Here is a 17,412-nt window from a genome sequence, read left to right on the forward strand (position 1 = left end):
ACATAAGACCCTGTTTCAAAACACAAGACAAAGCAAAGCGAATGACTCTTCCAACTATTTGTGCTGCCATCCAGAAATGGCAATGCTGAATCAGAGAGAAACTCTATACTCAATTTTGTGAGACACCGCCATGGTGTTTCCATCAGCAACAGAAACATTTTACATTCCCTCCAGAGTACACAGATGTTCCAAATTCTCCACATCCTCCCCCAAGGCTTGTTAATTCCTGGGATTTGTGACAGTAGCCGTGCTAATGGGTATGGATTAATATCTTCAATGTGTGTGTGTGTGTGTGTGTGTGTGTGTGTGTGTGTATTGTAATTTTGTTTGTGGTGATACAAACATGTTATTCACCATGAATAATGGTATCAAGCATCTTTTCATTGCATAATAATCATTTTCAGATCTTTGAAGAAACGTGTGTTCAAATCCTTTGCCCATTGTTTTAGGATGCTGTTTCACTGTATGATCCAGGTTGGTCTGAATTTGGGAGCATAAATGATTCTCCTGCCTTAGCCTCCCAAATAGCTGGGGCTGTAGGTAGAGTTTGGAGTTACTGTGTGATCAAGTTTCACTCTTCATGAGTGCTGCTGTGCTGTTCTCTGGATCCTGGCATCTCCTGCCGTGACTTTATCAAGAGCATCCAAGCCACTTTACCAAAGCCTCTCTGTTCAGACTGATGTACCAGTCCCCACAGGTTGTCATTTAAAGCCAAATGGTACCACTTCTTGGGCTCAGACGTGGATCTCTCTGCTGTCTCAAATTGTCTGTGTCCATGCAGCAGACATGAACAGTGTCCTTCTCCAGCCCAGGCACTATGCTTGGGTGGGATGGACAGTTAGAAAGGACAAGGTTCCAGCCTTCCTGCCTCACAGTTCATGGTTAGGGGCAGAAAGAAGAAGGTTCCTCCAATTGTGAGGAAGGGCTTCTTGGAAGAAGGATCCACTACACCAAGATAAATAGGAGCTAGCCAAGTGTGAGGGACAGGTGGGCCAAGGATGAAGAATAAGACAGTGTCCAGGGGCAGGAGGTACCAAGGGCTGTTTTCTTTCTAGGTGACAAACCCCAGTGACCTCTGGATGCCCCAGTCACTGTTACAACACAAAGTTTCCTCCATGTACAAGTGCTCCAAGATGCCGGCGGTGGCACATGCCTTTAATCCCAGCACTCGGGAGGCAGAGCCAGGCAGATCTCTGTGAGTTCAAGGCCAGCCTGGTCTACAGAGTGAGTTCCAGGACTGACATCAAAACTACACAGAAAAACCCTGTCTCAAAAAAAAAAAAAAAGTGCTCCAAGAAGACAGTTCCAGCCTGGAGTTCACCTCTGAGCAGTTCTGTGCACTTTTCCCAGGCCTGGTCCTGGCAGGATGGGTTCTGTCTCTTGAACTTAGAATCATGATTCTCTGCCCTGCCCTATGGGGCCATGTACCAGCTTCAGCCCTCATACCCAACAAGTCTTCCCTTCCACTCCTTTCCTGGGCCCCACAGTCTGGGGTGGCTCACCCTGTCCCCTGCCATCCCCCTGCCTTGTGCTGTGCTATGTGGGACCCTCCGTGTCCCCAGTGTCTGCGCTTCAGTCTCAAACACCTTCCCCAGTGGCGTGTCCAGGTCCTCACTATCCTGTGGAGCTCCCTGTCCGTCCGTTTCTGCTTGCTCTAACAAGCCACCAGACCCACCTCTGCCCCTGGCCTCCTGATAGGATGGCCATGGCCACTGCCAAGAGTCTGAGGGCTCCAGAGGCTGATGGCTAAGTTCACTCGACCGTCCAGGAAGGAGACAGTTGCCCCTGAGGCTGGCAGGTGGGGGTGCAAGCCCAGGCAGGCGCCCAGACTCCTCATCTGACTTCTACCCTTCGCCTGCCCCCACCCCCCCGTCACTGTCCAGGGAACTTAGGCTCTCTGCCAGTGACACCCCCAACCTCATGACTCCCCCGCTTCTCTCCAGACCCAGTATTGCCTTCCTGCACTCACTATGGATTTGTGGGCTGTTGTCCCACAGGAGACCCAACCAAAGCCTTTCCTTCCATAAAGGAAGTGGACCCATGAGGTCACCTCGGCACTACAGGATTTTAACAGTGTCCTCGGGCTGGAATGTGGCCCGGTTAGGTAGCATGTGCAAGACACTGGGCTCTATATTTAATACTAGTAAGAATTAATAATGACAATAATAACTTTAAATTTTTACAATACAGCTGTTACGGGGAACGCAGATAAAGGCGAGGATTCCTGTCAGTGTGTTCCCATCCCAGATCCAAATTCTGCTCTAACAGAATTACATGAGGGAGAGCCCTGTGGGTGTGTATTTCTTTTTTCTAATTTTAAAATCAGATGATGTGATACTAAAATTGGAATCCAAAATAGCCTCATACCATGCAGTTTAGTCCAAAAATCATAAAAATACCCAGTAAAATAAACTTGAAGATGGCAGTAAGTTGAGCAACAGAGAAGGAGCCTGGGAGATACTGCTAAGTGGGAAAAGCAACATTCCCAAATAGAACAGGCACGGCTGTTTAGTGTTGTTAAAAGGAAGACATGTTCTAGAAGTGTTTCTTGAAAATGTGGACTACGCTAAAGGAAGCCTCAGAACACAAGTCAGGCCCTGGGAAGGATCCTGAGAAGGAGGTCAGATTAAAGCCGAGAAGCCCTGGATGGCACAGCACCAGATGTACGTACCAACGTCATACAGCTTTCAGAGCGAGAAAACGAAGCAGTGTGGTTGTCTATTATCCTAGCACTTGGAAGGCAGAGGCATGGGGATGGAAAGTTGAGGGTCAACCTGGGACAGTGATAAGGAAAAAACTCTGCAATGTGACACCATGGACAAAACTTAAGGATATTTTTTATATTGTCCTGAGTGACAGGTGTCAGTCACAAAGGAGTAGATTCTTGAGGATTCCACCTATGTGAGGTATCTGAAACAGAAACGGACAGAAACAGACAAACTGGACTGGGGAGATGCTAAAACTGTGTAGGATGTTGTGGTAATGGCAGATGTGTAAGTTCTAGGGACTGCTCTGCTTTTTTTTTTTGGTTTTTCAAGACAGGGTTTCTCTGTGTAGCTTTGCGCCTTTCCTGGAACTCGCTTTGGAGACCAGGCTGGCCTCGAACTCACAGAAATCCGCCTGGCTCTGCCTCCCGAGTGCTGGGATTAAAGGCGTGCGCCACCACCGCCCGGCGGACTGCTCTGCTTTTTATTGCCATAGTGACCAATGCTGCTGGCGAGGGGTGTGACTCAATGGTGGGCCATTTGCCTAGAATATGCAGGGCCTGGGACAAAGTCCCAGCACTACAGAGTGAATGGATGAAATTTCTAATGAATAATTTTGAGGACTTAAAAGGTTTAGTGTTGGGGCTGGAGAGACAGGCTCAGCAGTTAAGAGCACTTCTTGTTCTTGTAGGGACCCAGGGTTCCCTGCACCCACATGATGGCTCGCTGTAAATGGAGTTTTCCCATCCCAGAAGCCACTTCCAAACTACCACACAGAGGCTGAATATGAATTATAAATGCTCGGCCAATAGCTCAGGCTTGTTACTAACTAGCTCTTACAACTTAAATTAACTCATTTCTATTAATCTATATATTGCCACGTGGCTCGTGGCTTTACCTGTCCTCTAGCATGTCCTGCTTCCTTGGTGGCTGGCTGGCGTCTCTCCTGACTCTGCCCTCCTTCTTCCCATCATTCTTAGTTTGGTTTTCCTGCTTAACTTCCTGCCCAGCTACCTGCTTGTCAGATTTTTATTAATCAATGAGAATAATACATATTCACACTGTAGAAAAGGATCGTTCCACAGCAGCTCACAACCATCTGTAATCCCAGTTCCAGGAGATCAAGTCCCCTCTTTTGACCTTTGCAAGCACCAGGCATTTATGTGGTATACAGATATACATTCAATCAAAACACTCATAAGCATACAATAAAATAATCTAAAAAAAAGTTTGGTTTTATAATTGGAAAATGGTAAGAAATGCTTCAGCCAATACATATATCAAAAGAACAAAATTAAAGTACTCAGTTATATCACAGCACTTATTCTCTCCCAGGAATGGCACACAGGGAACAAGATTCCCCAGGACCTCAGCCTCCACTACAGCAGGACCCTCCTCCCCTCACCCTGACTGTGCTCTGTCCCTCACCCTGACTGCTCTGTCCCCAGGGCTGGACATCCACTTCATCCATGTGAAGCCTCCCCAGCTGCCCTCAGGCCGTACCCCAAAGCCCTTGCTGATGGTACATGGCTGGCCCGGCTCCTTCTATGAGTTTTACAAGATCATCCCGCTGCTGACTGACCCCAAGACCCACGGCCTGAGTGACGAGCACGTGTTTGAAGTCATCTGTCCCTCCATTCCTGGCTATGGCTTCTCAGAGGCATCCAGCAAGAAAGGTACAGGGTGCCGGAGGGTGGCACATCTCAGACCATGCTCTGTTCTCACCAGCACCTGCTAGGGGCATCACCACCCTGAGCCCTGTGCCACTGTGTGGCTCACAAACCTTTCAGTGGCTGCAGTGCCTCAAGGGTGGCAGGACCAGGCACACTGCCCTGTGGTCTGGGTCGTCCTCAGGACACCAAGGCTCCTTCTTTCCGGTCTCCTGTGAGCTACTTTCTCCTCAGCTGGGGACAGAAAGGTCTGGGGAATTTCACAGGCACCTGAGCACTACCCATGTCTCCCCTGTGTAAGGCTCATCGTACTGGTAAGTTGTCCTGTGCTGTTTGAGCTCACAGTGAAGCTGCCTCTGGAAGCAAAGATGTCGACACCCCTATCCTGATGCCCTAGTTCAGACTCAAGTGTGTTTATCTCAGTGTCCTTCAGGGCACTCAGTCCTGGGTCAGGCTGGCCCCTGCCTCTGTACCGGGAAGAGGGAAACATGGCAAGCAGCTAAGAATATTAAAAACATTGCGTCCTTGAGGACAGCAAGAAGGCAGTTATTTCCAACAGGCACGGCTATGCTTATTCCACGGCATAAAAATGCCTGCAGTGGGATGCTCTTCCATGGAGAGAAAGCTCTCCACTGGGAATTCTAGTTGACTGCCTCAGTTTCCCTCTTTGATTTCTGCAGGATGTTTAAGTCTCTTTATTGCCTGCTTTCTCAGGCAAGTGCCTCCTCTCATCTCTTCCGCCTGCTGTAAACTTCTGATTTGATGATGTTTTGCTATTTTATCTGCTGCTGCTACTGTTGCTGCTCTACCTAAACTCCTTCATTCGAAGCCCAACGTACAGCCACCGTAGACCATTCTCCGGACTGTACAGAACACCCTGTCTGTCCCCTTCACACTCAGGCTTCAATTCGGTGGCCACTGCCAGGATCTTCTACAAGCTGATGTCGCGGCTGGGCTTCCAGAAATTCTACATTCAAGGCGGGGACTGGGGGTCCCTCATCTGCACCAACATGGCCCAGATGGTTCCCAAGTGAGTCGGTGAAGTCGTGCAGGCATGGCACAGCCTCACCGGTATCTGTGTGTGTACAGCCTCTACACAGGACACAGGGCTGCTCACATTAGGCCCTCTTCAGCAATGTCCAAGACATTAGAGCTCCCCTTAGCCAGGCCCCCACAGACCCAGATGCGTGTGGGCCTGGAGCAGAGGAAACAGATCTCCCCTCACTAGGTGGGAGAGGGTGTGTTGACCCCATCCTCTCCTTGGGGTAACTGGGGCGGCTGTCTGAAGCAGAGGATGTGGTCTGTATTAGACCACATGGGACAAGATCCACAACAGCCCTGACCAGAATTCTCTAGCAAAATTTCCTCCTCCTCAACCACTCACCTCCAACTCAGGAGATACCCCCAAGGGACAGGTGCCAAAGGAGGCTGGCTCTCCAGGCCTGTCCCTTCCTCCCCCATCCCCTCTCACACTTGTCCTTTACAGCAGCCAGACTTACCTGTGCCCATTCCTCTGCCCACAGCCACGTGAAAGGCCTGCACTTGAACATGGCTTTCATCTCAAGAAGTATTTACACCCTGACCCCTCTCCTGGGCCGGCGTTTCGGGAGATTTCTTGGCTACACTGAGAGGGATATTGAGTTGTTGTACCCCTTCAAGGAGAAGGTTTTCTACAGCATCATGAGGGAGAGTGGCTACCTACACATCCAGGCCACCAAGCCAGACACCGTGGGTAAGCACACCAGGGCAGGAGCACAGAGGGAATCCCACTGCCCCTGAGAACACAGCTCTCAGAAAGAAAGCCCCAATAAGGAACACAGGACTCTGTTTTCCATGCTGAGAACTGAACCCAGGGCATCTCACATGCCAGATAAGGGATCTGCCACTCATCACAGCCATAATCCTGTATATGAGAGGCACAGGCTAGGAGAACCCCACAAGTTTTAGGCCGGCCTAGTCTACACAGTGAGTTTTCAAGCCATCCTGGGCTGCATAGCAAGACTCTTGTCTCAAAAAAAGAAAAAGGAGATGAGGAAGAGAAGGAGGGAAGAAAAAAAGGAAACTAAAACTTTTAATTCATAATGAAATTGATAAGATGATCAAACAAACCATACTTTGTTCAAAGGTATTTAGAATACAAATGTGTTTTCTAATGGGTACAGAACTCATTAACGTCTGTAAGTAGCCAGGCCTGGTGACCCACGCAGGCCTATAATCCCAGCGGCTCTGGAGGCTGCAGCTAGACCATTCAAAAAGTCCAGGCCTGCCTGGGTGGCTTACTCTGAGACCTGATCTCAGAGTAAACAGAGTAACCACGTGGGGGAGGCATCTCAGTGGGAGAGTGTTTGTCTTGAAACCGTTAAGTCCCTGGGCCAAATCCCCCAGTATAAAAGAAAAATTACCACTGGAAAAAATGTCTTTCTTCTTGATAGACCAGAATCATTTGTGTTTTCCTGGTTTTCTATCGTTTACAGAGCTGTAAAGTAGCTAAAAGACAAGGGAAGTTGGGACCCCCTAAGACAGTGGTTCTCAACCCTCCCAATGCTGTGACCCCTTAAGGCAGTTCCTCATGTTGTCGTGACCTCCAACCATAAAAGTATTTTTGTTGCTACTTCATAACTGTATTTTTGCTACTGTTATGAATCGTGTTGTAAATATGGGCTGTGCAGGATATCTGACCTGTGACCCCTATGAAAGAGTTGCTCAGTCCCCAAGAGGGTCACATTCCACAGGTTGAGAAGCACCACCTTAGCTGATCCTGAGACTTTCAGGTGTCCTCTGAATGTCCCCCAAGTCCACTCAGAGGACCCCTGGGAATCATTTTGCTCATCTCAGAGCCTCCCACAGTTCCCATGACATCCCATACCCACACCAAGGACAGCTCCTAACCGTAATAGCACTTTACAAAGTCAGGCTTCCTTCCCAGTTGTGAAGCAGATGTTCATCGTTTGACTAGAAATGCAAAAAATGCAAAAAAACAAACAAACAAACAAGCAAAGCAGAGAAGTCAGTCTCCAGCTCTCGTGCCTTCCAGCGGTACTCTCCAGAAGAGCTTGCCAACATTGTCCCTTACACATGCTATAAATGCAGATCCCTATGTGTCCAGACACAGGTGACGGCCTTTCAGGACCTGAACGGGTCCCGCCACCTCCTCTAAGTGTCCTAGGGTGCTGTTGCCTGTACTCACTCTTCTGGTGACTGGACCACACAGCATGGACTCTGTATTCTTGCTCCTTTTCTCAACATGACTTTTGTGAGGCTTTATACGGTTATCCCAGCTGTGGTATTTAATGCTGTGATGCATATGTTCTATACTGTTATCCCGCTGTGGTATTTAATGCTGCGATGCATGTGTTCTATACTGTTATCCCAGATGTGGAATTTAATGCTGCGATGCATGTGTTCTATGATGTTATCCCAGCTGCAGTATTTAATGCTGCGATGCATGTGTTCTATACTGTTATCCCAATCATGATATTTAAGGCTAGGCATGACACCTGGAGCCTCATGGGTGCTAAGCATATGCTGCTCCACTGATCTCCCCTGTCCCCTGCTATTTCAATGACTGGGATAGTATTTTAGCTCGTGGGTACATCAATATTTATTTGTAACCAACTGTCCTATTTTTGACCAAGATACAGCCCATATAGAATGTTGATCTCTACTTGTTCTATGTGGCTGCTCAGGCCAGGGCTCCAGAAATGGGGTGCATGGCTGGGCCTGCTGCTGCTCTGTGGCACCCACACACCTCCGTCCTGGAGTCATACTCTCTGGGGCCAGGCTTCAATGCCTCCCTTGCTTCTTCCCATCCAGGCTGTGCTCTGAACGACTCGCCCGTGGGCCTGGCTGCCTACATCTTAGAAAAGTTCTCCACCTGGACCAAGTCAGAATACCGTGAACTGGAGGATGGAGGCCTGGAGAGGTGAGGCCCCACCACCCTGCTGTCAGACCAGATCCCCAGGCTCTCTGCCTCTCTCGGCCTGCCGTTCCCTCTGTCTCCAAGCACTTCATGGGGAAAGCTAGCAAGCTTCTTTAGTCCTGGCTTGCTGCACCTCCTGCCCCATGGCCAATGGAGTCCTGTATAGGGGAGGGGGAGGTAGAGGCAAGAAAGGTCCAGTGACTTGTTCAGCCTCCCAGTTGGTGGTGAGACAAAATATGTGTGCCGGGAAGTCCCCAAAGTAGCCAACACCCTTTTAGCTGAACCCCCTCTCATGGGACCCATATAGCCTGTGAGCTCTATGAAAAACCAATGGGAAGGGGCAGGGTTGTGAGAGTGCACTCGTGTGTGCCTCTGACACATCACTGTGTCAGAGGAGCTTAGCACTGATGCCGAGCTCATTTGTGGCATGGTCACATTCAGGCGCAGACTGTGAGACACCCAAGTGAGGGTGTCCATTCAGAGCCTGGATCCCCAGAGGTAGAGCTTGGGTAAAATATCATAAGGAAGAGACAGTCCGGTGTGATCTGGTTAGATATCACAGAAAATGTGGGTGGCGACATCTAGGGATACTGGGAAGTCTTGTTGACTACAGAGGAGGGAAAGGAAGGACAGAGGGATGGGACAGACAGACTAAAAGGACAGAGTCCAATAAGAGCTCACTCCTACAGACCTTAGCAATAAGAGCAGTTTCAGGAAGCAGGACTGAGAAAGGATGGAGTTGAGGGTAGAGCAGAGTGGAGATGGAGAGATGGGAAGGGCAGCTGGGAGAAGGGGCCCAGGGGCAACGTGAGACCAGATAGTGTGGCTAGCCCAGGAGGAGGAAGAAGCCAGCATGGCCAAGGAGGCCGATGGGTGATTCAGGGGCCAACACTGGCAGATCACAACTCTAGGGCAGAAAAAACGGAAATGCCAGGCCCAGACTTGTCTGCCAGACTAAGATAGTCTCAGAAAGGGCAACCAGGGAGGTGGGACTGTGATAGACTTGTGACCCATCAGGACACGTCCAAGGGCCTTGGGAGGAGTCAGCAACTGGGATCGAGTAGGGTCGATCAGCAGGGTTCGGAGGCCACTTGGGGCTGTAGCTAGTCACAGTTAAGACTCATAAGACCACAGGGCTGAATCTCTGAGGTCAGCAAGTGTCACAGAAGGGATGGCAGCATTCTGCAGTGGAGGGTCAAAACAGAGGCCCTTCTACAAGACAGACAGCTACCAGGGATCGCTGGAGCTGCGGAAGGTCACACCCTTGAGTGGCAACTCTAACTCATCAACCCTTCCCTGGGCTCCCAGCATATGAGAGCTAGACCTTACCTGATGTCTCAGCCTGAAGGGGCAGCCCTCTGTTCCTGACAGCCATGGCTTTCACCGAGCCTGGATATCCTGTGCTCTTTCCCAGGAAGTTCTCCCTGGAAGATCTGCTGACCAACATCATGATCTACTGGACAACAGGAACCATTGTCTCCTCCCAGCGCTTCTACAAGGAGAACTTGGGCCAGGGCATCAATGTCCATAGGCATGAGGGGTAAGCCGGGCTGAGCAGGGAGAGGAGCCTTTGGGGCTGGGGCTGGGGCTGGGAACCACTTGGCCTTTAATCCAAAGAAGGTGTGATGGCATCAGATGTTCTCAGGATCCTGGTCTGCTGGGACAGAGGCACTGGGATCTGCAAGGTCCACATGGAGACCTTCAAGTGACATCAAGACTAGCAAAGTGGGCATTTAGAGGCTCATGTGGCCTGTCACATGGTCCTCCCAGGCAGAGAGGGTCCTTAGTGAATAAAAAGTAGGGACTATAATGGAAGGGTAGTGTAACCCCTTGTCTCTAGGGCTCCATATGACCTCACTGAGTCCTCCCTAGGCCATAGCAGTCTCCTCTGGAAACAGAAGAACACAGCGCCTCAGCCTCATCCCCCACTCCTCTTCCTCACAGGATGAAGGTCTTCGTGCCCACCGGCTATTCCGCCTTCCCTTCCGAGCTACTGCATGCTCCAGAAAAATGGGTGAAGGTCAAGTACCCCAAGCTCATCTCCTATTCCTACATGGAAAGTGGGGGCCACTTTGCTGCCTTTGAAGAGCCCAAGCTTCTGGCCCAGGACATCCGCAAGTTCGTGTCCCTGGCTGAGCTGCAGTAATGACCCTAGATACCAAACCACGGCTTTAGCTGCAGCTCTGGTTCCTCCCAAGTCACACGGAGGGGAGATGACCCCTTTCTAAAGAATAAGTTTGTTTGTGCCCCCTGACCACACTAAGGGCCCTGACTTAACCCCTCACAGAGTCACCTCTCACCACCCCCATGTGGATCACCCCACTACACACCTGTGTTAAGCTATGTTGCTTTGATGATAAATGGTTTTATTTCTAAGAGTGTCTGGACCAAATGCCATGTATTTCTTAGACACCCACATGGGGCTTCCCTTCCAAAAGAGAGTTGCCAGGTGTCCCCGCCCCCATCATGGAGTCCTGCTGGGCCCTCTGAACCTGGCCCTGCTGACTAGGGCAGAGAGGCAGTTAGATGCCACCAGGGGTCAAGGCTGTGCTCCAGGAGACTGCTAGCACCCCCTGAGCCACTCACAGTACACAGGCCACTGGGAAGAGAAGTTTTGTGGCTGGCCGTTGTCTGTGAGAAGATTTGAGTATCCCAGACGCAGCCAGCCCTCCAGATGAGCCCAGAGAGGTCTGCAAAGCTGTGTTGGTCCAATGGTCCTCTGGCTGAGGTATAGGGAAGGCTCACCCATGCTTGGATCTGTGCCGCCAGAGCAGGACCTCCTTCTCTACCCTGAAGGATCTCCCCATCATGATCCTGTACCTCAGGCATTCCCCAGAGGACAGCAGGGAGGATTGCTCTCTGCCAAAAGCAGCTGCCCAGCTCCAAGCCCCAACTGGGGAAGCATAAGGGGTGGCCTGACCTTCTGCGGGTTGCAGCTTCAGACTGAGGACACCCCAACACTCAACCTGGGCACCCCACTCTCCAACTCCCACGCTGTCTTCATATCCTCCCGTGAGCCCCATGGCACTGCCTCTCGCACCGTAGAAGGAACAGACTCTGAGGTGGGGTCTCACCAGCTGGGCCCAGTGGGAACTTTATTCATAGTCCTCACTGTCTGTGCTTTCTCTGTGATGACCCAGAACCTCTGTCCTGATCCAGCCTGAGTCCCAGGTAACGTGATACAGAAACCCAGAACAGCAGTAGGGATTGGCGGGAAGGGGTGGGGGGTTACAGCTGCTAGGAAGCTGCTACAATCAGCAACAGCAGGAGCCTTCCCTGTCCCCACACCTCCTCCCTGGGAGTCCCTAAGTGGGCCTGCAATGAGACTCTGGAACCCATCTGGAGTCCATATCAGGCCTGACTGCTGCAGGATAGCAACAGAGATGTTTTCCCAGTCCTCAGAGGACACACACCTTCCTGGTACTGTATTCTGGGAGATCCCCCCCTTTATTTGGGAAGCCAGGCTGTCTGTGGAGAGGGGTGTGGGTCAGCCACGCCTCCTCCTGGCACAGGCTGGGAACGAGGGATCTCCGCACCCACCTGGCCTACTCTCTTGCTATTGGCAGAGCCTCAGGTGCCCTTGAGTGGTGACGGTCCCTGGGGACCTTCTCATGAGGGACTTGTCCAAGGACAGACTATTCTAAGAAGAGTCCCTGACCTCAAGGAGGTATCCACTGCAAAGTCCAGGGCTGCTTTCCTGTCCTCAGCTGTGAGGGCAGCAGCCATCACTGTTCTGCTGTCTGGGGCTCTGAGCCTCAGCCTCTCACTGAGGCAACATCTGGAGGCTGAGGAGAGGAGAGCCAGGAAGGAAAGGGGTCCTGGCCTCTTATCCCTTTGGAGCAGATGCCTCATGCGGTTGCTGAGTTCAGAGGCATGTGTGTTTGCCACCCCCTTGTGACCTCACCCATCCACAGAGCCTCTTGTTTTGGCTGCACTGAAAACCCAATTCTCCAGGCAGTGGGTCTGAGAGAGGGCAAGCGAGGACGGCACTACAGCCCAGGGGTGGGCATCCATCCCACAAGGCTTCCCCTTTATCTACAGGGGAGGCCTCCCAAGATTCCCAACAGTTACGTGAAACTTCCGTGAAGCCATAAATCCACCACTTACTGCACACTGTGGCTGGAGCTGGCGTAGTGTGTGGTGCCACAGTGACTATGAGCCACGGTGACGATGACAGAAATTTCTTTTTCCTTCTTCATAAGTTTATGGGTCAAAGATTTGATCCTCAAGAGTCTCAGCATTTGATATCTTTTTCTTTACTCATATGTCAAGAACATTCACGTTTCACTTGAGGGAATTGCTTCAAAGTCCCTCTTTGGCATTCCGAATGCCACACAATTCCCCTTGCCCACCAGGGGCATCGTTAAGTGAAATAATGGCACCTGGCCCCAAGCACTGCCCACTGATCTGGTTAACCATACTGAGACTGGTGAGTAAGGGGCAAGAAGCTAACACGGTGTGGATGCATGGAACACAAGCCACACGGGACAGACTGAGAATGACGTGTGAGTGTGCTGCGCTTAAAGGTTATTTCTTAAAAAAGGAGATAAAAATTTGAAAGAAGATCAATCTATACCTATTTCTAGAATACATGATCCTATCTTTAAAAGACCCTAAAGGGAGCTGGAGAGAAGGCTCAGCCGTTAAGAGCATTGGCTGCTTTTTGAGAGGACCTGGGTTCTATCCCCAAAACCCACATGGGGACTCACAATCATCTGTAACTCTAGTTCCTAGGAATTCTGGCACACATGTGGTATGCAGGCATACATGTGAACAAAACTCTTATATAAAAAAAATTAAAGATGCTACCAAACACTCTTAGCTGATAAACACTCTCAGCAAAGAACAGGATACAAAAGCATCATGTAAAACTTTTCTATGTGCCGGTAACAAATTTGTTGAGAAAGAAATCAGACTCCACTCACAATAACTTTTAAAAGTAAAATACCAGGGCTGGAGAGATGACTCAGCAGTTAAGAGCACTGGCTACTCTTCCAGAGGTTCAAATTCCCAACATCCACATGGTGACTCAGCCATCTGTGACTCCAGTTCCAGGAGATCCAGTGCCCTGTTCTGGCCTCTGCGGGCACCAGGCATGCATGCTGTGCACAGACATACATGCAGGCAAAACACCTTCTACATAAAAGAATAACATTTTAAAGTTAATAAAAAAACAAAACAGGATTAAAGGTAGCAAAGGAGGTGAAAGACCTCTATAATAAAAACTTTAAGACACTGTAATGAAGAAATAAAAGACACTAGAAAATGGAAAGGTCTCCACTGCTCATGAATAGGTGGAGTTAATATTGTGAAAATGCCAATGTTACTGAAAGTGATCTATAGATTGAACTCAGTACCCATCAAAATTCAAACAATAGGTTTCACAAATCATAAAAAAATCACTTCAAAAAAATCATAAAATTTATATGGAAACACAAAGAGCCCCAAATAGTCAAAGCAGTCCCAAGCAGAAAAAGCAGTGCTGGAATACCATAGTACCTGGCCTCAAATGACATTAAAGAGCTGTAGTAACAAAAACATCATGATAAAAGACAAGCATAGACAGGCAGACCGATGGACTACCGCGGAGGACCCAGACAGAGACCTGTGCAGTGACAGGCAGACCGATGGACTGCCGCGGAGCACCCAGACAGAGACCTGTGCAGTGACAGGCAGACCGATGGACTACCGCGGAGGACCCAGACAGAGACCTGTGCAGTGACAGGCAGACCGATGGACTACCGCGGAGGACCCAGACAGAGACCTGTGCAGTGACAGGCAGACCGATGGACTACCGCGGAGGACCCAGACAGAGACCTGTGCAGTGACAGGCAGACCGATGGACTACCGCGGAGGACCCAGACAGAGACCTGTGCAGTGACAGGCAGACCGATGGACTACCGCGGAGCACCCAGACAGAGACCTGGGCAGTGACAGGCAGACCGATGGACTACCGCGGAGGACCCAGACAGAGACCTGTGCAGTGACAGGCAGACCGATGGACTACCACGGAGCACCCAGACAGAGACCTGTGCAGTGACAGGCAGACCGATGGACTACCGCGGAGGACCCAGACAGAGACCTGTGCAGTGACAGGCAGACCGATGGACTACCGCGGAGGACCCAGACAGAGACCTGTGCAGTGACAGGCAGACCGATGGACTACCGCGGAGGACCCAGACAGAGACCTATGCAGTGACAGGCAGACCGATGGACTGCCGCGGAGGACCCAGACAGAGACCTGTGCAGTGACAGCACCTGATGTTTCACCCTGGTGTCCAAAACACCTTGACAGAAAGCCTCAGCAAACGGAGATGAGAGAACTGGATATTCAAGTGCAGAAGAAACTAGACCACATCGCTCACCCTGTGCAAAAATCCATTCAAAGTGCATCAAAGACCTTCATGTAAGACCTGAGTCTCTGACTGGGTGGTGGTGGTGCACAGCTTTGATCCCAGCACTCCGGAGGCAGAGCCAGGTGGATCTCTGTGAGTTCGAGGCCAGCCTGGTCTACAGAGCGAGATCCAAGACAAGCCTGACAAGACCAACACTACACAGAGAAACCCTGTCTCGGGGAAGAAAAAAAAAAAAACTAAGTCTCTGAAACTGCTAAAAGGAAACAATTCAATGCTGTAGACACAGACAAGGACTTAAATAGGCCAGGAAATAATCTCAAGAATTCACCAATTGACTACATGACATCAAAAACCTTCTGTGCAGCAAAGGAAACCATCAACTGAATGAGGGGACAGCCCACAGAGCTACACTCCTGACAGGGCAGTGTGGTCAGGAGTGTTATACTCAAATAAAGCTTGCCTGAAGATCAGAGGACAGAGCCAGCCACAGTTAGCCACAGAGGTCAGGCAGTGGTGACACACACCTTTAATCCTAGCACTCGGGAGGTAGAGATCTGTTTGGATCTCTGTGAGTTCAAAGCCACCCTGGACTACATGAAATTTATCCAGTTTAAAAGAGAAACAGCCAGGCAGTCACATGCCTTGAATCCCAGCACTAGGAAGGTGGAGACAGGAAGTGATATGGCTGGGTAGAGAAAGGAACATAAGGTGGAGGAGACAGGAATTAGGCCCTTTTAGGCCCCTTTGACTGAGGACTCAGGCATTCAGTCTGAAGATTCATGGAGACAGGATCGGCTGAGGAGTTGGCGAGGTGAGAAGTGGCTGTGGCTTGTTTCCTCTAATCTTCCAGCATTTACCCCAATATCTGGCTCCAGGTTTTATTATAAGACTATTTAGGATTTGAGTAATATGGAGGATCTATACTGAGCTCCAAAAATGACATGCCCCCCCCCCAAAAAAATCCAGTCAATGGATAGCAAATGAACAGCTCAAAAGAAGGAAATGACCTGAAAAATACACGGAAAAGCAATGTCCTAAATATGGCAGCCACTGCCAGTGAGGATATGAGGAGGAACAGCCTATCCACTGCTCCTGGGAATGTAACTGGGGTGCAGCCGCTAAGGAAATTGGTAAGAGCTTCCTCAAGTTAAAACTAGAACTCCTGAGCAAAGAAATGGCTCAGCCTGTGGAGACCCCATTTTCTACGGATTGCAAAAATAGTCACCACTGCCCGGGGGATGTGCTTCTCAGTTTCTTTGTGTGATGGGAGGGCCTATGGACAGAGCCATACAGATAGACCGCCTTCCTGCCTCTGATTGGCATCCATCCTGATCCACGACCTGGCTTTTATCAGCTTTTCCTGTGGGATAAAAAATGCAATCTGCCTCCTCCTGGCCAATGGTCTGGCCCTTGGCAGGCTGTGCTGCCCCTAAGGGTAGTAGTGTCTTAGTTAGGGTTTCTATTGCTGCGAAGAGACACCATGACCACAGCAGCTTTTACGAAGGAAAACATTTAATTAGGCTGGCTTACAGTTTCAGAGGTTTAACTCATTGTCATTATGGTGGGACATAGTGGCGTGCAGGCAGATGTGGTGCTGGAGACAGAGCTGAGAGTCTTATATCTTGACCTTGCAGGCAACAGGAAGTGGTCTGAAACACTAGATGTGTTTCAGATGGCCTGAGCTTATATGAGACCTCAGAGCCCACATCCATAGTAACACACTTCCTCCAACAAGGCCACACCTACTCCAACAAAGCCACACCTCCTAACAGCGCCACATTCCCTATGAGGTTATGGGGCCCAATTCAATTCAAACCACCACAGGTAGTGTGAGGCTTAACACTGTAAATAGCTGCTGGGGAGCAAACTGGGAGCTGGGCAACAGTGGATGCCATGACGGCCAAAGAAGCATTCTTTGGACAGGAATTCTAATGGGTTTCATTGACATTTCTATACATGTCTCTATGGTTCTTCGCTCTGATACTCTCTAGTAACTTTCCTGTTGCCCTATTAAAATACCTTAACAAAGCAACTTAAGGAAGGGAGCATTGATTTTGACTCAGATCCGTGGTCCGTTGTGACAGAAAAGTCACAGATGCAGGAGCATGAGGTCACATTGTTCCCAGTCAGGATGCAGAGACAGATGAAAGTGTGCTCTGTGATTCCTGATCCCACCCCAGGGAGTGGTTCTGCACACAGTGAGTAGCTCTCCCCACCTCAGTTTACCCAGTCATGATACTCCCCCACAGGCATGTCCTGAGGCTCACCCATCAGGAAATTTTGGAGCTCATCAGGTTGATAAGTGACTAGTCATCACACCTACCATTACAAGTCTCTTACTTCCACGCTTTTCTTTAAATTGAGTCTCATTATGGAGCCCAGGCTGGCCTCGAACTTACAGAGACCTGCCTGCCTCTGCCTCCCGGCTGCTGGGATGGAAGGTGTGTGCTGCCACAGCTGGCCACTCCCACATTTCTTTCCTCTTCTGGTGCCTTTCACTGATAGTGTCTCTTCTATTTTTAAGATGCCTTTTTCTTTCCTCGAGAAACCTCCCCCATAATCTCCAGCATTTGAATACTTAATGGGCTCTCATTTGGTGGCACTGTCTGGGGAGGGTTAGGACCTGAGGCTTTGCTGGAGAAAATATGTTCCTGGGGGCATGTTTGGAGTGCCCCCGAGTTCTAACTGGGCTCTCTGCTTCACGCTTGTAGTTAAGAGGTGAGGGCTGGGCACCCTGCTCCTGCCACAGCCCCCCACTTGCA

At 50.0% G+C, this 17,412-nt stretch overlaps 1 protein-coding gene across 2 annotated transcripts in view; it reads left to right on the forward strand.

Moving 5' to 3' along the window:
• LOC131925213 (epoxide hydrolase 1) overlaps positions 1-10,670 on the forward strand; it is a 30,132-nt gene extending 19,462 nt beyond the window's left edge. For both annotated transcript variants that reach the window (XM_059280504.1, XM_059280503.1), the window contains exons 4-9: positions 4,154-4,381; positions 5,276-5,405; positions 5,899-6,107; positions 8,189-8,297; positions 9,709-9,834; positions 10,239-10,670. In XM_059280504.1, the coding sequence (XP_059136487.1) occupies positions 4,154-4,381; positions 5,276-5,405; positions 5,899-6,107; positions 8,189-8,297; positions 9,709-9,834; positions 10,239-10,440 (1,004 nt within the window). In that variant the 3' untranslated portion in view covers positions 10,441-10,670. The remainder of the gene's footprint in view (positions 1-4,153; positions 4,382-5,275; positions 5,406-5,898; positions 6,108-8,188; positions 8,298-9,708; positions 9,835-10,238) is intronic.
• Positions 10,671-17,412: the final 6,742 nt, after the last annotated feature.

Source organism: Peromyscus eremicus, chromosome 15, assembly GCF_949786415.1.
Source record: "Peromyscus eremicus chromosome 15, PerEre_H2_v1, whole genome shotgun sequence".
Lineage (NCBI taxonomy): Eukaryota > Metazoa > Chordata > Mammalia > Rodentia > Cricetidae > Peromyscus > Peromyscus eremicus.